This window comes from Castor canadensis, chromosome 15, assembly GCF_047511655.1.
Source record: "Castor canadensis chromosome 15, mCasCan1.hap1v2, whole genome shotgun sequence".
Taxonomy (NCBI): Eukaryota; Metazoa; Chordata; class Mammalia; order Rodentia; family Castoridae; genus Castor; species Castor canadensis.
Window position 1 is genome coordinate 67079375 of NC_133400.1, and position 27747 is coordinate 67107121.

General features: G+C 39.5%; 1 protein-coding gene across 3 annotated transcripts in view; it reads right to left on the reverse strand.

Moving 5' to 3' along the window:
• The window catches only part of LOC141410490 (cyclin-Y-like), a 212756-nt gene that overhangs the window by 157892 nt on the left and 27117 nt on the right, over nt 1–27747 (reverse strand). The window contains exon 1 of one of the 3 annotated variants that reach the window (XM_074056398.1): nt 23964–24586. The exons of the other annotated variants lie outside the window; for them this stretch is intronic. Coding sequence (XP_073912499.1) covers nt 23964–23979 — 16 coding nt within the window. The 5' untranslated portion in view covers nt 23980–24586. Of the gene's footprint in view, nt 1–23963; nt 24587–27747 lie in introns of those variants that run through there. 3 annotated transcript variants of the gene reach the window in all.

Genomic DNA, 27747 nt, shown 5'->3' on the forward strand with positions numbered 1-27747 from the left:
AGTCACTTCCCAAAAGCCCGACCTCTGAACACTGCTTGCATCAGGTACCAAACCTTCAATGCATAAGTCCCTTTGAGGGACACTCTTATCCAAAACATAACTGTTTACAATGATAATTTTCAATTTAGACTTCATACGTAACTTGTCTGCAGGCACACAGCAAATATAGATGACTATAGGTGAGGATACACAATGGATGTCATAGAATTTACTTACCTTCTTTGAGCATATGCCCTCATTAGCGAAATGCGATTTGTTGTAAAGTCTCTATGAACTGAGGCAGTCAATGATTCTCAAACTTCAAGGCAAATCATCTAGGCAATTATTAAAACTGCAAGTTCTCCAGTCCTATCCCTGCAAATTCTGATTCAGAAGTCAGAATGCCCACTCACCCAAGAAATTCTGATGCAGATGTGTATAGGTCAGAAGTTGCCTGTAAAATTTAGTTACACAAGGTCTAAATTCAAATGTACTTAATTAATGTATTTGATTTAGTCATCATTAATCTAATAAAAATTTTGATTAGAAATCAACATTTATGAGGTCCTAAAAATACTGATTAGAAATCAGTGTTTATAAAGTCCAATGTATTGGCCTCACATACATTTAAAATGTATACGTACATTTAAATGTATTTAAAATACATTTTAAATGTATTTCTGCTTTCTGCGAGAAGTAGAAAAACAATTACACTTTAGTGTACTTAATTCAGAAACACATTCCCACTGCAAATTTTCATGTATCTTCAGCTCACTTAAGTGGCTGGTTCAGCAAATTAATGAAAATCTCAGGCAAGATAAACTTACCATGGGAAAGCCCCAACTCAGTAGTTTTCACAAAAGGTTTATTAAACCAAGAACTTATTTTCTTAATTTATATTTTCACAATTCTTTCCCTAAAAAGTTGAAATTTTGGAATCCTGTGTTTTTAAAAAGCAAAAATCCAAGTTTTCAGGGATTACAGAAATAGTTCTCATTAAAACTTGTCCACAGTTCCCCTTGTGAGATCACAGCCTCCCTAAAATGGGCCTTTATCCTTGGCTTCTGAAAATATGCTAACAATAAATCTACCACTGAAACTAAACATTCATACCCTTAGTAGTTCTAGAATGCTTCCTAAGAGATGAAACACATCCATTGTTCTTGCTCTATACTTCTGTTCCACAACACGCAATGTGGTAATCAATACTGGCAGTTACTAGCTAATCTTGTTCACAGAATTGTGAAAGAATGTTACTACCTGAATATTTGTTAGTCCAGACTGATTTTTACATGTTGTCACTGAACTACTTCCAGAGCAAGCCAGGTAGATTTCCATGATGTCATATATTTGCAGAAAGTTCCTCATAAGTAACAGGTGGGTTACTGCTGCTCCCCTCTGTACACAAGAAAAATGGAAAAACCTGAATGACATCTCAAGATCAGTGGTGGTAAGCAGCAGTGAAAGCATGCCAGCCTGGAGCCCTGCTCACTCAGCCCTGCTAAGCCTCCTGCTAGCTCCTGATGTTGAATAACTCTGAGCCTTGGTTAAGGAGAGCCAAGGAAGATGTCCTGAGGCCCCCGAGGGATCTATGCCTTATGATTTTGACTATATCAAAAACCTTCTATTTTAATCACCCAAAAGAAATAGTATGGCACTTCTATGCCACACTGCCCGGGCACAGTGGGCCTACCCTGCCTGACTTTAGCAGGCCTGCAGTGGAGCAATCCAAGGGTCACTTAGATCCTTTGAATTGCAGTGCCACTAGGGGACACTTAAAATACCATGAAATGGGGATGCAGGATGTGGACTGTCCACCACAAACAGGGATAGGTTTTGCTAGCAGAGATGTGCACACGTATGACATCTGAAAAGAATGTAAAATTTCACCTACCATGTCAGCGAAAGTAAAAAGAGCACATACTCAATGAACACTTGGTATGTTAAAAAGACAAGAGTAGCAGAAAAGTTTAAGATAGTTTTATGTAAGAAAAACTGAGAAAAGCTTATCCATTCAATTGAAAAGCCTCAAAATTAGGAAAAAAAAAACTGTAATTATTCCATTTTAGTGACACTCTGCAAACGAGAAACACTGAAACAGAGTCAATAAATAAATGCCAGAGATGAGGATGGAACGTAAAGCCCAGAAAATGTGTACAACTCACCCAAGGTCACACAGTCTAATACTAAGAACAGTCTCTAAATTTCTGCTAGGTGTTTTTCCACTACACAGAGGACTCCCGGGATAAGCAGGTTTCATCTTTAGTATAATGACCTCCAGCAAGACGCCACAGCCTCACCTGTAATCAATCCCAGTTTCTAGCCTTGCTTAGTACTTCAAGTCTCCCTAACAGGAGCGCCTAAATAATTCCTCCAATGGTCTTCACCAGTTTCTTTCTAACAGCATTCTTTCTAAGTATTAGCAAGGTCCTCAGGTCAGCATCTACACTCCCAAGTTTTTAAAGGGTACAGGAGAGGGGCAATATGTGACATTATTCTATCTTGTTACTCAGGAGAATGTGTAAAATCAGAAGGCCCTTGAGTGTAGTAGGCTTAGCTAAATGAAATCTTTTACATCTGGTAATTCAGCCATGCCTTTCTCTGGTTTAGGAAAATTGCTTTCAAACTGCAGACCTGTGAGGCTCTCCAAGGAAAGGGGCACACTGACACTGACTTGTTTGTGCACCCAAACAAACATGTCCACCCCCAGGTGGCACCACTGAAGACAAACAAGGAAGATGTTCTTTAATATGGGACTTCTGCAGAGACAAATAATACTAATGATGTTACTAACCAATATTTACTGAGGATTTACTCTGTAACAAGCACAAGGTATTTGCTTTGTATCTTACTATTTCATTTGATCCCAAAGCAATCTCATGTGGTAGCTATTTCTTATCCCCATTGTACACTGAAGGAAGTTAACTCACAACTGGCATCAAGTGGAGCAAGGACTCTAAACTGCAGGTAGATTGAATGTTAGACCCCAGCTTTCCCTGGGCCCCTAAATCTTCCTGGCGTTCTGTGGCAACTTTAAGAATAAAGACAGCCGATGGCAGTGGGAAGTAGTCCATCTTAGGACAGAATTCTGGTGTCCTCAATATTTAAAATACTGCCACCAACCTTATTTAATTAAGCATAGGACTAGCATATGGAAGTCTCAAAGTTGCTTGAAGATATTTTATAGAATATCAACTGCTCTATATTTCTTTAGAGAAAGCTTATAGTTACTAATATTGATGGCTATGGTAACATTTCATCTTACGTCTTTGATGTATTCTTTCACTATATAGATTCATGACAACTAATTAGAACTAACTGGTTTGGAGGTTTCCTTTGCCATCATGTAGAATAATGTAAAGAAATCAGATGCAAACTACTGAAATTAGGGGAAAAAAAAAAAAAGAATTGTTATGTCCTTGCCTTTAACCTTCCCTTCCAATATAGCCTACTTACCAGAACCCAACAAATGACTAAAATCTCCAACTTGGAGGCTGAGGCAAAAAGCTCTCAAGTTCTAGGCCAGCCTGGGCTACATAGAAGACAATGTCTCAAACAACAGCAACAACAACAAAAAAAACCTCCAACTTGGCTTGGGGGTGTGATACCTCAAATGGTAAGAATGCTTGTCTAAAGTACTCAAGATCTGGGTAAAATCCCTTGTACTACAAAAAATAAATAAATAAACAAAAAAAAAAAAAAAAAAAAAAAAAAAGCCCTCCAACTTAATCACATCAGTGCCTTGCTGCAAAACCTCCCTCACTGACTAGAGACTAGAGCTCAAATTCCCTAGCCTTCCACATGCTTCAGCCAACTTCACTCTTCCCTTTTACCTCTCTCTACACAAACCTTAACAGCAGCCAGATTGCTCATTCTCTGAAACACGTTTCAACTTCAGTTCATGTAGGAAACAGTAACTGAGCACCTAATACACGCCACTTACTCTATCTGTTGAGCAGCCCCCAGCACCATGCTGGGCTTGAAGCTGATGCCAACTTCAAGGACAGGAATCTGTCTTCACAGAACTACGTGCAAGCTTAGACTGTTTCTTTGCCAGGAAGCCAGCCATGTAACTCCCCCAAATTAAAGTTTTAGTACAGGCCCATTCCCATCACTTTAAAATGACTTTTTAAAGCACGCAGGCCACTGTCTTTTTAAGATCTTTCTCAAAATTAAAATAAGACAGCACTCCTTTTTAAATTTTTTTTAAATGGTTACATAAAAATTGTACATATCGATAGGCTAACATGTAATGCTTCAATACATATATATACTAACGTTTAAATCACGTTAAACATCCGTCCCCTCAAACATTTATAATTTCTTCATAGAAAAAATAAGTCGAAATTCTAATAAAAGTGTAAAAAAAAAAAAAAAAAAACAGGATTCCTTCTGTCCCAAATTTAAAATAAGTGTTTATTTTCAGTGCCAAAAGGCCAATCCAGCAAATGAGCCCAGCCTGGTAAAACACACAGCCCTGAATGTGAGACCAGAGGCTGAACACTGGAGCCCTGTTCACAGCTGAAGAACAGTACGGGCTCTGGACTTGCAGTCCCAGGAACCGGGTTTCTCTATTGAGCAACAGGACAGCAGCAAGATGCAGACCTCTGGCAGAGAGACTGTGGGGAGAACTCCCAAAGACCTGCCACATGAGCCTCAACATCAGTAGACCCCAGCCCACATTAACCCAAGAAAGTCAAATCAAATAGACTACATTCAGGGTCACTTAACTTTGACTTGAGCACAGCAGAAATGGACACACAAAAGATTTGTGAGTATGCAAACACTGCCTGAAGAGCTGCCTCTGCTCCGCAAAGGCCAATTTAGAGTGTGAACTGGTACAACCCAGGGGGCAGAAAGGAAGGGGAAGACTGGCATTATGCATTAAACAAACCAACAACAAAAACCCTAAACATATACCTGCCCCTTGACTTAGCAATTCTAATCTTGTGAGTTTCCTAGCCAAGAAAGCAAAGACATAGCCCCAAAATGTATGTACATGATCAGTCTTCTCAGAATGTGATCTAATATAAAAACTGTGAAAATGGAAAAATAGATTAGGTAAGTGAATGATGGTATACTACACAGTCATTAGAAATGATGAGACAATAAAGGAGAATGGAGGAGGGGGTGGATTCAAGTATGACATATTGTAAGAACTTTTGTAAATACCACAATGTACCCCCACCCACCACAATAAACGTAAGTAATAAATAAATAAATAGAGACGAGACAGAGCTAGGGATGTGCAAAACCCTGGGCTCAACCCTCAGCAAGGGGGTAATTATTGCCATGGAAACATTAAAAAAAAAAAAGTTTTAAAATGATACCCAAAGTATCTCTCACAAAATGTACCCCAAAAGGAAGAAACTGACAAGGCAACATTGTTTTCACAAGTCAAATTAAGCACTTTTTAATAGCAATTTTATATTAGAAAAATGCGTAACTCAGTTGCCCTCCAAACATCTGCATCCAATCCCCTCTTTCACACTTTCATTGGCATTCTAGGAAGACCACCAAAGAAACCATTTCCATCTTCACAGCAACTTCTGCCCAGGAACAAAAAGTAGAAAGCAAATGCATAGACAATAATGTTGGGGTGAATGAATATACAACAAAAGTGCAGCCCAAGTTTCTGGTTAGTGTCCACACTAAGCTAGAACAAAGCCAGGGCAGAGCAACTGCAGAGAAACTTGGACTCTTTCATTCCTCATTTTGAGTTTGGAAAACAGAACATAAAACAAATGAATCTAAGTTTTGTTTGACTATAAGACATTAAGACTTCAGGGGTTTTTTTTGTTGTTTTTGTTTTTTTAAAGAAAAAGGCAACCACCACTTTTTAAAGCATGAAAAGCAAGTCCACAGTCGGAGGACAAGTTCAACACAAATTCAGAGGACAAGTTCAACAAATATCCTTCTCCGGCTGAGTATCTAATTTATGTTACTCTTGCTTTCTATCTCAAATGTCCCTGGAGGCAGGGGAGATAACCAATCTAATTTACACCTCATAAACCTCACCAGCTCAATAAGCATTACCAGGTACTTTGAGATAGGACTGATTACTTCTTATAAAGCCCAGTAACAGAAGTCTCTCACTTACATTTGGAATTTTCCACCTTCCAAAGTCCTAATGTCCAAAGTTCAACAACAATGCAAAATACATTTGTTTAAGTCTACTGATAATTAAACATATCCTAACTGGCTAGCTTCAAAACACATACATGGTAGTATTAAATTTATCACCAGCACTAGGATAACAGAAAATCTCCACATTTCAACAAGGGCTCAATTCTCACTTAAAACCATTCCAGACCATCTTTGCTTTGGTAAGAATCTCAATTTTAAAAGAAGGGGTTTTCTTAATTACAATAATTTTAACTTATGAGACTAACCTATAAAGAACTCAAATTTCTGAGAAAACACTAAAACAGTGGCTGGAAAAAAATAAAGTATAAAAAACACATTTCACTTTTGTGAAATGTGTAACAAGCATACCAATGTAGGTAATGTTCCTATTAAAGCTGACTTTCACAGAAGAATTCAAAACTCTTTACAAGTGTATCACCTCATTAGTTTTCAGTGTTGTCTGAACTCAAAGGCTATCCTAATAGTATATCTGTCCCCTACCATAATGATGCTTTTAAATTAAATGTGTAATATTATTTTTAACTAATTTTAAAATGTATCTTGTCAGAAAGCAACCCTTTGATACATCTAATGTCATATGGGACAAATGACATGAAAATTCAGTAAATTTTCTGTTATTGTGTTGATAGAGACCAATACTGGCTTGAAAACTTAAAAATGGGAATAATTAAAAAGGACCTTCGGCTAAATTCTAGTACTTGAGTTTCACTCCTGCTTGCTTCTTCTCTTGTTCAGACAGATAAAGGATTATGGATTAAAGGGTGAAACACTAGAACCAGCCAAGAATCCAAGGATCCCAGAGAAGAGAGAGCTGCTGTAGACACATTCTCATCAAGTACACTGGCTACAAATCTGGAGCCTTCCATCATCTCTTTGACACTAATTTAAGGATCAGAACACTTAGATCTTTTTGTATTACTGGAATTAGAAAAGAAAATTACATTCTTAACAAGAACATATTAAAATGAATTTTAGAAGCACTAATTATCTCTTAACATTGAGACATTATTTCACAAACCTCTCCAAATCTAAAATTTTTACCCTCTTCCCCACCCCTAAAAAAGCCAATCCTTCCTCTTCATTTCTCCCATTTCCATCCATTAAAACAGCAATCACATAGTCACAGGTCTCCAAACCTTGGGTCGATACTGAGTCAGTCCTCCCTTTCCCTCCAGCTTTATTGCTGAATCAGTCCTCCCTTTCCCTCCAGCTTTAAACACAAAACTACACTACTGCTTCCTCTCTCTTTGACTAATGATTTCATACCTACTCAGAGGCAGGCAGGGAGGAAATAGCAAGTTCTTTAAAAGCCTTGCCCTGACTGACAGAGTCTTGGGATATTTGGTGTCTACAGGGTGGCAGCAACATGGTTGCTTTTGTAACTTCTCCCACCCAACCACCCAGCATTCAGACTCTCATGGAACCAGTACAACTGAGTACATTGGCTCTCACCTTTGCCCACTCCCCTCTAGTTCCCTAATCTCCAATATAATGATCTTCCTGGGGCCTTTGATCAGCTGAGCCTACTGCCAAAACTTCTCAACTCCTCAACTGGCACTCAGGGACCTCCACCAGCCACGTTGACCTAGTGCACAAGAGGCCCAAGCTTTGTCTGAACTAGTTTCCTTATCTTGAGTAAACTTACTCCAGTCCCCAATCAGAATAAGCCATGTACCTTTCCATATCTAGCCTTTCCTACAGTGTTCCCCTGCCACAAATGTTCTCTATGTTGTTCTACCACTTGCACGAAACTCTATCAGATCACCCAAGTTAAAAGTCACCTCTTCCATCTTTTGACACCTAATTGCACTTTCTCTTTTCTGATTTGATTTTAGCACTTATTTTGCAACTAACACAGCAACTATCACAGCAACTATCACATGCTCCTTAATGATACTGTTGTACACTTCTTATCCTCACCATTACAACATAGTGTCTGAGCCAGGCATAGTGGTACAGGCCTGCAATCACAGCACTCGGGTGGCTGAGGCCAGCCTGGGCTACATAGTGAGACCCTGTATTAAAAAAAAACAAAAAATAAACTTTTAGGGATGAATCCTAAGGACATACCCTCAAAGAAATGAAAATAAAATATTATTTATGAGTTTAAAAAACACCTAGCTAAATCTAAGGACTCAATGAATTATAATAGAATTATCATGACTACGTAAGTTATGGAATTGATGTTCCTTATAAATGTTACCAATAGTAATCAAGAATCATGTTTTAGAGGATTACATACAGGTATTCCTTTATAAGAGAAAAAGAAAATTATAAATTCAAATTTATAATATGGTCCCAATAAATCAATGGATAAATTCCCACCACATAAGCTTATTTTCTGACCCACAGACCTAGTTTTTTGTTTTTTTACTTTTGGTGGTTCTGGGGTTTGAACTCTTGCTAGGCAGGTGCTCTACCATTTGAACCACTCTGTTACCCCTTTTTTGTGTTGGGTACTTTCGAGTTAGAGTCTCACAAACTGTTTGCCCAGGCTGGCTTCAAATTTTTCTCCTGATATCTACCTCCCAAGTAGCTAGGACTACAGGCGTGAGTCACTGGCACCTGGCAGATCTAGTTTTTTTAAGCTATACATTGTATATAATCATATATAAATATTCCTTTGGGGTGTTTATAAATATGTTTGTATTAAAATAATATTAATTTATATTAATTAATATTAACATAAAAGTGCTAGTTTAAAATATCAAAAACAAACATTGTTCTACATGGTAGGAGTACAGGTGGGGTTTTCTTCCTATGTACTTTCTTCCACAATGAATATATTGGTTCCATAATCAAGATGGGAAACAGTAAATATTGTCTTCAAGAAATGAAATTTAATTTTAAATTTCCTGTCTTTGGCTTTTCATAAGATACAGAATATAGTAGTCCAGCTTCTTGATCAATTTTATCACATCACATTTAATATTAAGTGACAACACAGATTTACCAAAACTTAAGATTTCAAGCCAAGTGCCAGTGGCTCACACTTATAATCTTAGCTAGTTGGGAGGCTGAGATTGGAGGATCACAGTTCAAGGCCAACCCATGTAAACAATTCACAAGACCCCCAGATATCTCCAAAATAACTAGAGCAAAATGGGCAAGTGGTCGAGCACAGGCTTTGCAAGCACAAAGCCCTAAGTTCAAGTCCTAGTCCCACCAAAAAAAAAAATTAAGATTTCAAAATACAACAGTCCTTCCAACAATTCCACTTCTGGATACACACCCAAAAGAATCAAAAGCAGGGACTCAAACAGACATCTGTGCACCCCTAGTCACAGCAGCATGTACACAACAGCCAAATGGTGGAAGCAACCTAAATGTCCATCAACAGATGAATAGATAAATAAAATGTGATCTATACAAACAAGGAAATATTTTTTGCTCTTAAAAATGGAGAAAACTCAGGCCTGGTACCAGGGTCAAGTGGTTAGAGTGCCTGCCTAACCAACACAAGACCCTGAGTTTAAATCCCAGCACCACCAAAAAAAAAAAAAAAAGGAAATTCTTACAAATGCTACAACATGGATGAATCTTGAAGACATTATGCTAAGTGAAGTAAACCAGTCACAAAAGGACAAATATCAGGAGTCTACTTATATGAGTTATGCAGAGAAGTCAAATTCGGAGACAAAAAAGCAGAGTGGTGGTTGCCAGGGACTGGGGGAATGGAGAAATGAGGAGTCAATGTATAACGATTTATTTCAGTATGGAAGTCTGGGAAAATATTGTCAAGTTTCAGAGCTTCACAATAGCTGCACAATGTGAATGAACTTAATTATCACTGAAAGGCACACTTAAAATGGCAAAATTTTATGTTCTGCATATTTTACCACAAAACTTGTTTTTAAGACAAAAACAACAAAAATCACAATCACCTACAAACAACACAGCAATGTTTGCAGGAGTCTAGTGACTCTGACCTAGGATTCTCAAACCAATGCCATCCATGTGTTTAGGCTGGACATAAAGAGTAGGGTGGATTTTTTTTTTTAAAAGGCCCCAAGAACAATCAATTCAACAACAGCGATTTACAGAACAGATCTGCAGATGGCACAGGACAATGGATAGCAGAACGACTAAGTAAGTGACAGTTCCCTAGGAGTATCTGCACAAATCCAGAAGTGCAGGGAACAGCTGTGCCACAGTAGCCTCAACCTTGCACTTACCTAACTAAGTCACAAAGACAGCTAGCTTCCTGTCTTGGAGGACACCATTTGATCCTCCAGAAAACAGGAGGCAAGAGGCTGCCAGGAAGTCATATCCCATCCCCCTTACCTCCCCCTCTAGTGACTGTCAGAGACAGTTCCTCGTGGCCACCTCCTGGATTCTGGAGAAGGATGTGCTACCTGAGTGCTTTTCATAATGGTCCCAAGCAGAGCTCCAGAACATTAGGCAACTTAGCTGCCGTCTAGCTTTGCCTCGCAACATCAGGGTGTCCTCATGGCTCAAAAAGTAAACAGCAGGGTCACCTTCTTGACATGCTGGACAGGGATTCCAGGAAGCTGATATCTCTGCCTTATTCTTCTCTGTGTAATCTAAAAGTGAATCCTTGTATCCTATGGGTCAAATCAGTCAGGTCTTGCCCTTAACTTGTCTTTTGTGGGAGCTCAACAAGTAGTCACAAAAATTCTCAAGACTCACTACACCTTTACATGTGAGCAGTAAAAAGATTGGAGAACAGGGATATAGTCTGATAGTACAATGCTTGCCTAGCATGTGTGAGGTTCATCCCCAGCATCACCACCCAAAGGGGAAAAAAAACAAAAACTACTTGTTGGCACTTAGTTACCAAAATTAAATTTCTCAACCTTATTTGTTCACAGTCTTGTCTTCCTCCACCAAATCCCACCACTCCTGACAGCAGACATGGGCTCTCTCTCTCTTACTTTCCTTGGTAACTCCCTCCAGCTTCAGCTAGAATGCTTCTGCACTGTCAGTACCTCAGTAAATACTACTGACCATCTCTCACATTATTTTGTCCCTGAGCTACAAGCAGATCAGTTGCTACTCCTTTGTTTCACAAAAACAGTAATTCAACTATGATATATTTGATAGATTATAAGAACTTTTGTAAATGTTCCAATGTACCCCCAGCACAACAATAATATAAAAAAAAAAAAAGTAGGAAAGATCATGTAGGTTTTAAGAGAGACTTGCTTAAGGTCACATTTTTAGACATCATGGTTGACTACGGTTGTTACTGTGATGTTGTATTAAAATCCACGTTAATTTCACCAGTGCAGGGACAAATAAAACAGGTGCCTCTGAATATGATACATGGCTTCTGCAGTAGTCCTGACAAAATGCATAATCTGAATCTCATCAAGAGGAAACATCAAAATCCAAACTGAGAGATACTTTGCAAAATAACTGGCCTATACTCTTCTAAGATGACACAGTCAAAGAAATGTTGAACATCTGGGCACCGGTGGCTCAGGCCTGTAATTCTAGCTACTCACAAGGCAGAGATCAGGACAATCACAGTTTGAAGCCATCTTGAGCAAATAATTTGACTCTATCTCGAAAATACCCCACACAAAATTAGGCTGGTGGAGTAGCTCAAGTGATAAGAGTACGTGCCTTGGAGTAGCTCAAGTGATAACAGTACGTGCCTAGCAAGCATGAGGCCCTGAGTTCAAACCCCAATGTCAAAAAAAAGAAATGTTAAATAGATGCTGAATGAATGCAGTACTTCTATTTAATTGACTATTTACTAAGTACCTATGTACGGGCCACATACTGCCCTAGGGAACTGTGACAGGCAAAACAAACATAGTCTGTCCTGTGGAGTTTATATTCAGGGTAAAGGGTAAGGAATACACAAGAAACAGGCAAAAAAAAAACTAGTATCAGACTGTGGTAAATACTGTATAATAAGGGTAAAGTAGTAGAGATCGATGGAGCTGGGCAATGGCCTGTACCACTAGAGAAGGAGGGGTAGGTTGTCCCCTTTCTTAGGGGAGATCCCTGAAGAGGTGACACAGGATGCTCAGGAGCTAGCCAGGTAATGGTCTTTGAGAAGAGTGTGCAAGGCAGAGGACTACAATGTACAGACCCTGAGCCAGGGTCAGACTTGCAGCTTGAGAAGTGTGGAGGCCCTTGTAGCTGGAGTCACGGTGTTAATAAAGGAGGTTTACGTGGCAGGCTGAGGACAAACACTAATGACTGTATTTTACTCTAACCGCAACAGGACCAAGTAGGGGTTATAAGCAAGTCAGGGCAGGACGGTCAAAAAGAAGAGATTAAAGAGAATGGATCACAAGAAGTAATAAGCAGCAGCCAGGTAAACACGCTGCATCTTCCCAGAAATCCCTGTGACTGCAATGGTCTCTTTTTCCCTCCCCAGTTCTAACAGTGAACAGCAGCATTACTGCCAAATTGATATCCACACAGTAGCGGAGTACTCGGTAGGTAATATGACTTGGTTAATCAGCAGGAGCACACTTTTCCAAAGTTACACAGTGCCCAGCAAACCGTGCAAGGACCTGAAGCAGCCCTCTCTCGCTTATCAGTCAGAAGCACTCTTCTGTCTCATCAGCTTTCCCCAATGTCACCTTCCTTGCTTCCCCCCAACAACACATTCTACCAGCTTCACACACACAGTAGCCTGCCAGCCATCAACAGTTATTTATACAGGCCAATCAATTCCCAGACACCACTCCACCAGTCTAATTTTTAAACCTTTTTAAATCTTTAACCAACAAAGCAACATCTGAAGATGAAGTTTAGGCTAGGGATAGAGTGGTACAGCACTTGTCTAGTATGCTTGAGGCCCTGGGTTCCATCACTAGCACTACCAAAGAATTTTCTTTAAGCCTTTTTGTGTGTGTGTGTGTGTGTGCGTGCGTGTGTGTGTGTGTGTGTGGTGGAAGTAGGGTTTCAACTCAGGACCTTATGCTTGCAAAGCAGGCTCTCTACCACTTATGCGAAACCTCCAGTCTAAGCTTTTTAAAAAGATGTATGAGTTTAAGTGTTCAGCGCATACTAATCTGCTCCAGTCACTGCTACAGTGGACGTATCAAATCAAACTCCAAGAACAAAACCCAAAACTAGCTAACAATACAATCTAGCCACCTCGGTTTCACAGAATTAATCTTATTTACAAAGTAAAAAGAAATATTATCTCCAGGAAAGGCTCTCAGTTTCTATCTTCATAACAGAAATTCTCACAGCTGTCAGAGTATATACCATTGAAAAATGGGATGGAAGTAAACAAGCATGCAAAGATGCCAATGAAAACCCTTTCTACATCTTCATAATTTATGGAATCAATTAGAGCCAAAAGGACAACTCTATGAGGACACCAAATGGGCAGTTTTTTAACAAAAATGTTTATTTCATTTCAAGTTACATAAGCTGCTAAAACAAACAAAATCTAGGATGAGAAACCTGATAGAGGTTTACAACATAAGACCATTTTTTAAAATGTGAATAAATCTGGAATTTGTAAGGGGCAACTTCAGAAAGAGAGAAAAAAAAATAGTATTATGATAATCAGTAAGTTTTCCAGCTTTGGGGTTAACAAACATCTCAAGACTTTTTTTTTGGTGGGGGAGAGGGAGAGGGGTGGTCATACTAGAGATCAAACCCAGGGCCTGGTACATGCTAGGCAAGCACTCTACCACTGAGCTGTATTCCCAGCCCTCAGAGACATTTATTTTTTAATTTCTTAAAATAGGTAAACTTGCTTTTCCACTAAGGTTCCTCTTTTCAGAAGGTGTTAACCTATCCTCCACTTTAGATTTACCCAAAAAAAATTCATTTCGCCTACAATACTTTGGAATTCCTAAGGAAAAATCAAATATGAATTTTAAAAATATGCATTTGAGAAAATTATTTGCAAACACCATCCTCTGAAAGTTGCTTCTCAAACTCCTTCAAATCTCATCTCCTTTATCCATCCCCCAAAGCAAACAAGAATGTGGCTCCTGCAGTTAACTCTACACCCCTAACCTCAATCTTGACCCTGCCATAGCTGACTAGACATCTTTCACAGAAGACCCATCCAGTTAACTGGACAGAGACAACTCAATCCTCTCTCCTGGGGCACAGAGATTCCACTCAAGTCTTTCTATGGTCCTAGAGCTAAGGATGTTGTGCTGGCCACTTTCCACCATCCATACACAGGAAAGAAAACCATTTTAGAAAGCATTACAGCTGGGGGTGTTGCTCAAGTGGAAGAGTCTGGAAAGTATGAGGACTGAGTTCAAACTCCAGTACTGCCAAAAAAGAATTAAAGAAAAATAAGTTTTGAGACAGAAAGAAAGATTAGACCAGCTAAGATTGAACAGAAAAATGAAAATCAAGACATGGAAGGGGATAGCTGCTCAATTCCTACAGGTTGTCCAACTCCCAATGCCAGTTCCTTTTGAGACTCAGTTAAGACTTCTCACCCTTGTTCCTCATACACAATTGTTCTCTCCCCCACTCCCCAACTCATGTGCTTAAATCAGCTTTAATGCACTCAGTCCATTACATACAATCAACAGAATCTTAATTAATGCTTGTCCTAGACGACTCCAAGATGACCTCCAATATAACTCCGGGTATTCACACTCAATACCATCCCTTCAAGCATAGGTTGCACTTTAGGTTGACTTGATTTTAAAAAACAGACTATGATTTTCATTTTCAGGGTCTCTCCCTCAGAACACCTAGTCTCAGGGAGGTTTGCTACTTGCTGCACTATGTGCCATTGTGGACTCCAGTCAACAATGAGCACCCAATGCCTACAACAGCCATTTTAATATGCTTGGAAGGAGTTTCCCTTAGTTGGGCCCAGAAATGATTCCAGCACCAACTGAAAGCCCAACTGCCATCTCACTAGATGCTTAGAGCCAGAGGCCCCCAGCTAAGCTGTGCCTAGGGTCCTGATTCACAGAAACTAAGAGAGAATAAATGTTGGTTTTTTTCTTTAAGCTACAATGTCAGTGTGAGGACTGGGAGGCATGCCTCAAGTGGTAGAGCACCTGCCTGGCAAGCACAAGGCCCTGAGATCAACCCCTATGTACCAAAAAAAAGAAAGAAAAAGAATATAAAGGTCAGGGTGATAACAATGCTATCAGCTTGATATCGATTCTCTAAGACATAATTTCTACTCAGATTAACATCATGTAAAAAACTGGCATTCAGATGGGTTAATTTCTTCTTAGCAATATTTAACCATGCTGTGCAAAGTGGCTTAAAAAAGAGATGCAGTGACAGGCTCTAACTCCAATTTCAGGAGACTCATCCTCAGATGTTAACTGCCACAAGTCAGCTCAGTTGTGTTTTCTGTAACATGGGATCTCTAGGGTCCCTGAGGTATGAACACATTGCAGTTCTATGACAGCTATTCTCTCATCCACCACAAAAACAGCATATTCCTTCTATAGTTCTGAAGACATACATACTGTTTTCTACATTACAACTTTGATCACTTTCCAGAATCTATAATATTTGCAAAGTATAAAAGAAACAACTCTTCAATGAAAGGGATTCATTATGAAATCTCTTTTCTAACAAACACCCACTTAAGAAGCCTAATTCATTAAATAAAATGTTTGGGGATGAGTCACTACCAAGTTCAACTAAGCTACCTACAGACTTCAAAATGACCTATTCGCTAGTCTACACAAATCTTTCAGAGGCAGATTTCCCCCCTTCCTGTGGCACCCTAACTCGACTCTTCCTTTCCCCGTATCAGCCTGTCCTGCAAAATTGCTCTGACTACATTCCCTCACCACCTGGGATACCAGTAATCATTCTCTTTATCTCTAACACAAGATTGTAATCACTTACTTGCACATGGCCTCCCCTAACATATCACTAGGTCCTTAAGGTCAAGGCCCAGGTAAATTGATCTTTGTATTCCCAGCACCCAGCAGGAAATCTGGGACTTAACACTTGGACTGACCAATGTTTGTTGACCCACTCAAGAACTGAACCTAGTACTCCCTTAGGGGACATCAAATTCTCACATTTCCAAAACTGTCCCTCTCCTCTAGAGTAGTACATCAGTGGACCACCTGTAATGGCTAGTCATCACATGCTCTGCTATCATCTCCCAGCAACACATGTATACTGAACTCTCTCTCCATCCAACCTCTATGTGATAGAAAGCTTCTAGAAACAGTTCAACATAGGTGCTACATGTAACTACTTGCTAGAAATGTTAGTTTCAAAGAAAGGAACTCCACTAATTTCTCATCTTTTCTAGTTCCTTATAGTACTAGCATTCTGCTTATATAACTTATTATGAGAATTCCAAACTGAGTAACTGTCATCATTTTGAACTCCGACAAAAAAATTTAAATATAGTTTTGCAATCAACTACAGCCAGTCCACACACTGACCCCAACCAACATCAGCATTAACAACAATAAAACAACAAACAACAACAAAAAAAATAGTAACAAGAGATGTATATTCTGGATAAAGACTTCAATGGAATACAAATGAACTGAAGGCCAAGACATCATACATCAATTCTCTTAAAATAGTACCTGAAAATTAGATAAATCACTTATACACTCAAAGGCAAACAAAATAGCATGGCTAACTTACATCTCCACGACTGCACACTGTGTAAAACGAATGGCTCCTTAGATGATTAATCTGAAGACATTCAAGAGGAGCACTAGCTTTTATTAAGAGACTATGATATCACCAAGCACCAGTAGCTCACACCTGTAATCCTAGCTGAGTTTGGGAGAATTGAGGCTCGAGGTCAGCCCGGGCAAACAGTCTGAGGCCTCATCTCCAAAATAACCAGATAGATTGGAGGCATGTCTTGAGCTGTAAAGCATCGGCTTCCAAGCACAATCCCTGAGTTCAAATCCCAGTCCCACACAAAAAAAAAAGACTGATTTCATATTCATTGTATGTACATCTTTACACAATTATGATCTATTACCCAAGGTCTTAAAAGGGTACTTAATAAGTACTTTTGTTAGTCTCATTCCAATGATTTTTATATGCTTAAAATAAAATTTTTTAAATATTCAGGATACCTCTGATCCCTCACAATTTGCTAAGCATCCATTTTATACATAGTTTAAAAATGGTTTACCATATTTTCACTTTGTGTACATTTTCTAGCGTATCTGCATTTTAAAAATAGCTGAGAGAAGTAAAGGACATATTTAACTTGGGAAAGGAAGGCTAGACACGCCCTGAAAGACCTCGTATTTCATGCAGTCAGGAATACACTAAGTTTGTATAAACTTCAGATTCACTATAAAAACAGTATTCTGGGTCACTCTGGAATACAAAAAGAATGCAATGAAAATAAGCAAGGTGTGGCTGCGTTTGCATGATTAACTTGCTCTGGAGTGCTCAACCTCCACGTCAGTCCAGATGTGCCATATAAACAAGGACAGGTTTGTTCTCATGATTCCAATAATGCTGCTAACTGGTTCTGCACATGCAAACAGGCAGGCCCGAGCAGTCACAATACCAGTCACTTCGTTGTCTCCTCTTTCTGCAGGTGTGCTTTTAAGCCAAGTGCATAATGGCCAGGCCACCTGGATTCCCTCTGTGCTCTGTAACAGGGATGTTGAAAACCACCCTGTGCCTTTATAATGATACCTTCACTAACAAATGTCATGTGCTATGCAGCAGCAGGAGATGACTACACACTTCTAAACCTCAGGCTTTGGAAACCATAGTTAACTTCAAGAATCACTTCCATGTATATATTTATAAACATGTTTACCCTTTGGGAACTGACATTTGGGGTTCAGATACTCTCAGAGGCAATGCTTCATTGTACCACACCACCACAGGCTTTGTAGCCACCTTCACCTAATCAAGTTGCAAACCAAGACGATGAATTTCTCAGACTTGATTTCAAGAAACTCACGTTCCTCAATCCTGAAGCAAAAAGTTAAAGAAACTAACTTGTGAAATGAAATCATTTAAATGGGCTCACCCCTCAACATATTTTTTTCCTCAAGAGTATAATCATACAACACAGAGCAACACAACAACAATCCTCTCCTGCCTCCTCTTGCAAAGCTTACCTCTGAATCAAACATCCCTTCTAGTCACTGCCAGCCTCAGAGAGCCAAGCCTTCCTTCATGGTGCAGCTGAGACTTCAAAAGGTCCGCAAGAATACACAATTGCATTGAGCACTCAACCAAGTCCAAACTCCCGTCAGCAAAAGCAGTCAGGTCAAAGCTTTGTAGACTCTTCGAAGTCATGCCACTTCTACATTTCTCATCAGAACAGACTCTCAAAAGGAAAGTCTACTTCTGAGCACTAATAAAATATGAAAAACACACAGAGAACTAGCTGATTTTAAAACTGAAATGAAAAATAAACTGGGGGTAAATAAGAAAAATTTACCACTTTTTCAGCAAAAGCACACAGAGTGAGAGGACACAGATAAATCTGAGTAAAGAAATTATATAACCCAGGCATGATAGTGTACTTCTATAATCCCAGCACTCAAGAGGCAGAGACAGGAGGATTGCAAGCCTGGGCTACACAGTGAGACCCTATCTCAAAAAGAAAGAAAACAAAAGGGAGGGAGAGAGGGAAGGAGGAAAGAAACAATCTTTAAGTATACACAGAATACCATCCCACCATCCACTGTCTGACTGTGAACTATGTCTTTTCTGTCAATAGTACCTGGGAGCACCCTCTTCCGACATCATGATGTTAGTTCTACAAAGCTGAGAAGAATAATTCAGCCTTTGCAAAACCTGAGTGAAGGGGAACTATCATTCCCATCAAAGCAAAAGTACTGGAGCCCTGGAGTGGTGCAGCTTGGAGTCTGTGAAGTCCTCCCTGGGTCCTTGAATGGTGAGAGTGACAAAGGTACAGAAAGCAGAACCACTAGGAAGTTGCTCTACTGAGCTGCTCTTTCACCTTGCACCCTGGAGCTTGCTGTTCATTGACTCTCAAAGGGAGGAGAGGAGTTGCACCTCAGGGGAAACTTCATTTGATAACGTTTGAAGTCATTTTTTGTTGGTACTGGGGTTAGTGGGTAGAAGTTGGAATGATGCTATACATCCTACAGTGGACAGGGCAGCCCCAACCAACACCAACAAAGAATCATCCCACCCAAAATGTCAACAGAACTGAGGCTGAGGAACTCTGCTTATAGCTTGTCATAGTCCTGCTTTATTGAAGTTGACCTTGAATTTTATACCCAGAAGCTGATCTTGGCAAATACACTTTCATATGTGAATATAAATAATCAAGACAAAAATCCATTTACAAAAATTAAGTTTTAGAAACAGAAGTCTAAAAAGCATACAGTCAATCTACAGCGTGTCCTTCTTTAGTGGCTATCAATACTGTTGTTTATCACTATGTTCTAAACCATGCTAAGGTTAAAACCAGACATAGAAGGCCAGGTGAAAAGCACACATTCAATGTCTTGACTGTCAACCTTCTGGTCTGAAGTGAAGACACAGTTGTAGTATGAGGACAAGTTGCATGAAGACATCCTGCACCCAGGAACGGACCACAGACAACTAGCTGTCATCTAGCAGCTGCCTTCCAAGCTCACTCATCTACAGGATCTCCTCTGATTTTCACCTCAGCCAACCACTCCTTCTTACAATCTCTCCATCCTGCCCTCTTATTCCTGTCATGATATTATATTATCCTAGACACAAGAATAAGTTTCATTCTCAAAAAACTCAACTCACAGCTCAAAACAATGTTTATTAGAATAGTAGTTTAATAAGAGAAGAAAATTTTGTTCCGATATCCAACTTCCTGACTTCATAGCAGAAGTCCACAAAGCCTCTCCCCAGCTGACTATCCCTGTTGACTCTGACAATCACTGCTGTGCTTTGCTGTCCAGTCCAAGTCATTCTTGGCAAACACCAAAAACAAAAGTGCCCCACCCACTGCTGGCTGCATATTTTAGAAGACCTCTGAGGGTTCTGTCCACGGCTTCACCACTTGAACTACAAGTAGTATTCTCCCACTTCAAAAGAGAACTCTACCAACAGCCAAGTGTGCTTGCACAGCACACAAGGATGCTTAAGACATGTCGCCTATCAGACATTTATCCCCATGTGGTTTATACCCAAGGTATCCCTCAACACAAGGTCTTTTTGAATATAGTGATCCCTTGGTATCCAAAAGGAATTAGTTCCAGAACCCCCACCCTCATGGATACCAAAACCTAAGGATGTTCAAATCTATATATAAAATGGCACTGTACATCTCCTACATACTTTACATCACCTCTACATTGCTTATACTACCTAACACAATGTAAATAGTTGTTATATAGTATTGCTTAGGAAGTAAGACAAGAAATAACTGTCTGTACATGTTCAGTACAGAAACAATTTTTCCAAGTATTTTTGACCCATAATTGCTTGAATCCACAGATAACAAATAACAGACATGAAGGATCACCTTTGCTAGGCTTCTGGCAGGCATCCTACCACAAAAACAAAAGAAACGGAAAATTAGACATTAGATTTACCTCACAGAAAATTAAGACTCAAACATCTGCTAAAATTAAACTGAATAAACAACTTGTATCTCTTCAGTAACACCAACTTTGGCTTTCAGAAGATAGGCAAACTCTAATGCTATATAAACCCTTTATCAATGCTTTTCAAGCAAAGGAGTAACAAGCTCTACAAATTAAAAAAGTCATCACTTACACATGCTTGAGGCAGGGAAAGGCTGGAGAAAAATAAGATTATCCATATAAATTGACAAAAGTAATACTGTAAATGAATGCAATTCCTGATGGATATCTGTGAGTTTGATAAAAATTTTTGGTGCATCTTTTTTTTTTTTAAATTTATCATATTATTGTTATACAGGGGTACATCGCAACAATTATAACCGTTTACAATATATCTTAGGTAAATTCATGCCTGGGTTTGACATTTTTGAAACTGGACTAAACAAACACAGCATTATGACTTCTTTCTCATCCTAGACTTCAACAGGGTACACAGACTGGGCGCCCTAAAACCTGGACTTTCAAGCAACTACACAAACTGTATTCCCATCTAAAAACCTATTATAAAAGCTAGGCCTGGTGGTGCACATCTGTACTCTCAGCATTTGGGAGGCTGAAGCAGTAAGGCAGAGAGTGAGAGAGAAGCCTGGACAACACACCAAGACCTTATCTTAAGAACAAAACAATGCTAAAAATAAACAATTAAAATTAAAACCTGTTAGCAGAATCAGGGATAACACAGACCAAAACCACAGTAATCAATTACAAGTCCTAAAAGTCAATTAAAATCTTAAAATCCATTATAATCATAATGGACGGAATTCCAAACTTGAAGTGAAATCTTTTCTTATCCTATGAATTCCAGATTAGTGTTAAATTTTTAAAGGGTTTAGGGATTTAGTTAGTGGTGGAGCACTTGCCTAGCATACACATGGTGCTGCACCACAAAAAAAGATCAAAGTCAGGCATGCTGGCATCCAGAAAACTGAGGCAGGTAGATCCAAAGCCCCCCAGGGCTATATACTGAAACCACAAGTCAAAAATAAATAATAAACAAGTAACTTTCAATAGGCATTTACCAAATATAAACAAAAGATCTTTAATAACTTCTCTTTTTCCTGTCTGTCCACCAACAAGAAGCATTCATCCAAAGTAAAGCACTTTCTTATAAAAGTTGTACAATGTCTATAATACACATGAAGTCTCATACAGAGTATCTCCTATTCATCCTTCAGAGACACGAGGTCTATAATCAGAGGTATCTTAAATAAACGTGACTTGCATTTCATCACCCAACCAAGACTGCTGCAAGGCTCACAATGCAAACTGGCATGGATGTAACTGTAGCTACTACCAATTATCTTTGGTGTACCACAACTATAGTTCTCTCAGTACCAGGAGCCAGCTGTCATGCCTCCAGACGCTGCTGGTACATTTCTGCTAAGCATGGCACTCGCATCTATCACACCCAAAGAAGCCTCCCTCTACATCTCAAGTGGGGAACAAAGATTACAAAGGAATTAAAATTACCCATCCTAGGTAATATGTCTATACAGTAATGAAACCAATGTGAAATCTTTTTTAAACAAAGTGGTGTGATCACAGGAGACTGGACACTTAGCCAGACACAGCATTACAAGACATTTTAGAACTTCCTCTATGGAACTGCCTTCCAGGCCAACTTTTAAACCATACTTAAAATTTTCTTTTAAAAAGCTTCTTTACAAGGCCAAAACTAATGTGTAAAATGTCAATATTCTAGCAAAGACAGGTGAAGAAAAAAGATTTCAAAGTTTTCCACTTCTATATTTAAAAAGCAACTTTCCAGGCAGGGCAGCAGAGTTGCTCTAAGTATAATACATTAGAACTGATCAAGCCCTGAAGTAACCTATCTCGTCAGTCACTGAGAGATTTTTCTAGGCAAAATCTTACTGAACGCAGAAATCTGCCAATTTTTATGCTGTCAGACTAACTATACTCAATTTTATCTTTAGCACATCCCTTTTCTCCAAGCTAGTAGACAGAAAGAGAAGTCCCAGAAAAAGTAAGGTAAAGGGCCATAGTAAGAGTTACCAGTGATTTTTAAGTAGTTGAGAAAGGGAAAGAAAAGGTGGGTTAGTAACTTCTCAGCTCACTGCAACTGTGGTTCTAGCCAACAGACTCTTCCCTTAAGAGAAAAAAAAAAAAAAGCTCAAACAGCCCTTACCAACCTGACCAAAGATGCTAGAGTCTATTTTTTCAGCCCACCAACTCCCCTTTATTGAAAGCAGTATTTAAATATAAATAAAGCACATTTATATATACCTCAAAACTTCCTTCTTTGAACAATTTTTTTAAATGCTCTGGGTTCAGCTTCCATCTATGTACACTGACATTGCTAGGAACATGGTCCCCGAAGTCAGCAACTGCCTAGGTGGGCCACATCATCCCCAGGAGCCAAGGAAGCTTATCAAATATTCAACCCACTGATCACTGGGTAGTGTCACACTGTGACTGTGGAAACATGCAATGCAGAAGAGCAAGGAGTACTAGAAAGAGAGGTATTTCTATCCCAAACTCTACAGCTAGCCATTCAAAAGCCATACATCTCTATACAACCTCACAAGAACACAGCTCTAACCAGCTATTCTCGGTACTGCCTTCAATACTGCATCCATGTCATTGTCAGGACAAGTCTCTTGGGCTTCTAGCTTCTCTGGCAACACAACTGGTTGCAGATCTTGAAGCACAATTTAAATTTAATACAAGAAAATCAATTTAGGTACCATGTTCATAATGACAGTCACCTAGAGCTTTTGGTTGGTTAAACATTTTGGCCTCAGGATGTAAGGCAAGGCAGTACCTTTAAGCACTTTTTTTAAGCAGAAGAAAGTGAGGTTTGGTAAACAGAAGCCCCACAGTAACAGCACAGCCACATCCGGAAGGCATGCAATTCAATGTTAGGCTCCTGTACTTTGCCCTCCATCACACTTCATGGAGCTAGCACCATGTCATATGAAGCCCCTGAATTTATACTCATCTATTCTTCAGGAAACACAGGATAGGCTAATATTGGGGTTTAAAACCTCAAGACTCACAGCAACAAATTGCTCAAAATTTTAAGACGATGAAAACTGATACAGAGAAAATGAACTTGCTCCCTTCTTCCAGCTGCAAGCTAGAATGATACTGAAAGTAGGAGAGAGAGGTTCACATCGACAGTGAGTGCTGTGGAGTGATCCTTCTTGTCTAATTGTTGAGTCATGAAAGGATTCGTGGTCTAAAGTGTGACAAGCATGATAATGCCAAAAGCCCTCTTGCGTAAGATACAAGCACTGCTTCCTTACAGTAAATCCAGCAGCAGACACTTGGAGCTAAATCTCTGAGCCTGTGTGATTAAAGCAGAACTTCAAAGCCACTCACATGTCTTCCTTCTCATTATTTTTGCCTTTTGGTCTTGCCTCCTTCCTGTATAGAAATAAATTTAATCTTTGTGTTAGTTTCATCTAGCCAGAAATATAAAAATATTCATGTCTTTATGACAACAGAGAAAACTGGCTTTGAATAGTGAGAAAATCTTACCACCCTTCCACAAAATTACTTAACAGTCACTCCTCTCAAAAACCAGGCAGAGAATACTCTGGTTTCTCTTCAGATCGTATAAATCGTTCACCTTTTTCAAAAAGTAGGCAGAAAAGTAAAAATCCTAATCTCAAAGTATTGCTAGCATATAGGTTTTGACTGTGAATCTCTTAAAACAAAGTGGGCGTGGGCCAGGAGGAGGTGCAGGGTCCAGAGAGCAGTCACTTCCTATTTAGCTATCACAGGGCAGGGTTGAGGCAAAGCTCCTTAAGTTACAGAAGACTGATTTCCAACTGCAAAGAACAAGCTGCAGAACCTTGACCAAATGTCTTCATCTTTGAGGCTCAATTTCTCTGCCTATACAAGGGGAAAATGGTCCTAAGATTAGGAAGATACTACAAGTCAAGTAATTAGCACCTAATTAGTAACTAGGTATTGGCCCAGAATTAACATACGGTAAGTGGTGTTAATTTACTTGGACATTAACCTTGTGCAGGATCTCCTTGACATGGGCAACGGACTGAACTTCTCTGTAAAATGTGGGTGTGGAAACAAAAAGATTCCCTGATTCTAAATCAAAAAGGAAAAAAAGGTGAGTGGATGCTGGGTATGATGGCTCATGCCTGTAACCTCAGGTCCTCCAGGCCAGCCAGAGCAAAAAGTTAGCGAGACTTCATCTCAATCACTAAAGCCAAGCATAGTGAAACATGCTTGTGATCCCAGTTACGTGGGAGGCCATAAGTAGGAGCAGCTTGGTCTAAGGCCAGCCCCAGGCAAAAACTCAAGACCCTACCTGAAAAATAACCAAAAAAAAAGGCAAGGGGCATGGTTCAAGTGGTACAGCACCTGCCTAGCAAGCATAAAGCCCTGAGTTCAAACCCCAGTACCACCAAAAGAAAAAAATAAACAGAGAGGTCAGGGACATAGTCATCACCAGGGCTATGAATAATGGCTCTATGGGCACATCTTTAACACACCTCTCTACGCAGCTAATAGTCAGTCCACATCTGGTCGGGGTGTCTTCATACAGCTCACAGGCAACAAGGCATATAAATCTTAAACACATGGTTTTAACCACCAGGACTAGGGATATTATGGTGGAACTAAGGCATGAAATTAAGTTGTGGTAAAGCACCTGTTTTGCAAACACAAAGCCTTGAGTTCAAGCCCCAGTCCCATCAAAAAAAAAAGAAATTAGAAGTTAAGAGCACCAATGCCTAGAAAGCACGATGTCCTGAGTTCAATCCTCAAATGCTCCCCTAAAAAAGAATAAAGGAAAAAACACTAAAGACCAGGAGTTATGAACATAGCTACTCATGTTGACTTTCTTAGGTTTAGTATGAGGTATGCTACACAACATACAGCAAACGGTACTTGGAAGCCTCAGGACCTCGCCCTAACTGGAAGGATAGGATAGCTGGAAACAGCAACTTTTTGGTTAATGATGCATTTGAGCCTCATTTTGATCCTTAAGGATGTAAGGTCACAGCTAAAGTCATTCACTGGAAGAGACAAAAAAAGATTCATCTTATCACATTGTCAAGCAGATTTCCATTAGACATAGCTTCCTTTCAGTTTGGATTTGGGGTGCCCCCTCTTTTGTTATAGTTTAAAACCTTTCTTAAGTTTCATTTGCAGGACTTTACCCTATCTGCTACCCCTCAGCTAAAACACAAACAAAACCAAAAAAATTCATAAACACTCTACTTTCATTACTGCAAGTTCTAGTCATTTTCTCTTTCCCTCCCATTTCCCTCAACCAATAAATGCACATGACAATGTTCTGACTCAGAGATCCTTAAACGGCTGGCTGCGCTCACTCATTCAACAAATACTAAGAGCATCTTTAAGGAATCAGGCACTATTCTAGTTACCTGAGTTATAGCAGTGAGCAAAACAAAACCTGTGCTATTAGAACTTATGATCTAGTGGGTAGACACATTACTAATGTATATGCATATACCTCCTAAGTATGTCATAAGGTGATATGGAATACGGAAACAGCAGTGCAGAAAATGCACACAGGGAATGCTGGCCGAGAGGCAGAAGGGATAGTAAATGAGATGACTGGGCTGGTCTCACTGAAGAGAGGGGCTTGAACCTAGTCTGAAGGTGGTGAGAGCGCTAACCAAGAGAATACTACAACATTCCAGTCAGAGGAATAGAGGAAAGGCCCTAGTGTGATCAAGCAACAGTACAGAAGGAAGTCAGTGTGGCAGAATGAGGAAGCAAGCCAGCAAAATGAGGAGGGCAGGCAGATCACCAAAGGGACGTGAAGTCCATTGTAAAGTAAGGGCTTTATAGTGAAGTGAAGAGAAGTGATATGAAAAGTCACTACCATTTTTGTGCAGAGGAGTTATGTGTGAAAGTGTTAGATTAGATCTCAATCTCTAGGGCTGCAGCAAATGAGAACAGACTGGAGGGGCAAGGGTGGAGTGGGAAGACCATGCAGGCTGACAGGGATGACAGGTACTGGATCAGAAGAATGGCAGGTGAGCTTTTGAGAAGTGATCAGACTGTAGACCGATTTTAAAGGTGGAACGCCATGCTTTCCTAGCAGACTGGATCTGGAATGAGGGAGAAACTGAGTTGTCAAGGATGGCAGGCAAGCCGTAAGGGATGAAGCTGACATTAATCAGTTTTGAGGCAAAACGTAAAAATGGCACACTATGATGCAGATGCTACAGGATTCCTGATTTATTTGATCTCATCATCTCTTTCTTCTACCCCTATTTTTCTCCTCCCATCTAATCAACAAAGTCCACAGTGAATAACTGTTGCAGACAGATGAAATTTCTTCTTTCAGAAACTATGGCTATGACTACAATGACAAGAGATACCCTATCCCAGAAGGCAATCACAGGCTTGTCAGTGTGTGATGGCTAATTAAGCATCATTTGCCATTTACTGGCTGTGTGACCCTGGGCAAGTCCTCCTTGTGCCTCATTATTGTCGTAAAGGCTAATATTGCCCACAGGGTGTACTGCGAGCTCTAAATGAATGAATACAAGCAGAGCACTTAGAGCAGCATCTGGCACAGAGTAATCAATATATAAGAGTCGGAATTACTACCACAACTGTGAGGTAATCTTGTTATTTCTCAATCTCTGAATGACTTTATGAAGTAGACAGATCTAATGCAAATTTTAAAAACATAAATAACCAAACACAAAGATAGTAATACTGAGTATAAAGGCACAGCAAGTTGCTAGCAGATATCTCAGAAGTCTACCTACCCCAACTAAATCACTGGAATCCTACAGGACAAACACTACCCCTTTGTGTGTTTAGGGTAAGATGGAGAAAACATAGAGACATATGTTATAGCTCTGTAATTTAAAGATACTAAACTATCACAGAAGATTCCTAAACTCTGAACTTTTCAATAATCAGTAGCTGGGGTGTTTTTCAGGACAGAAGATAGATCTTGGTACTTCAGCTTTTAATTATACTAGAATCAAGAATTCTTCAGATGGGATTTTAAAATGTTCACTAATACTCAGTATTAATACAATATACAATAATAATATACAATATACAATATAATAATACAATATACAATAATAATACAATCAGTATCTGCAGGTTGGTTCCAGGACCCCCTCAGATAACCAAAATCTGTGAA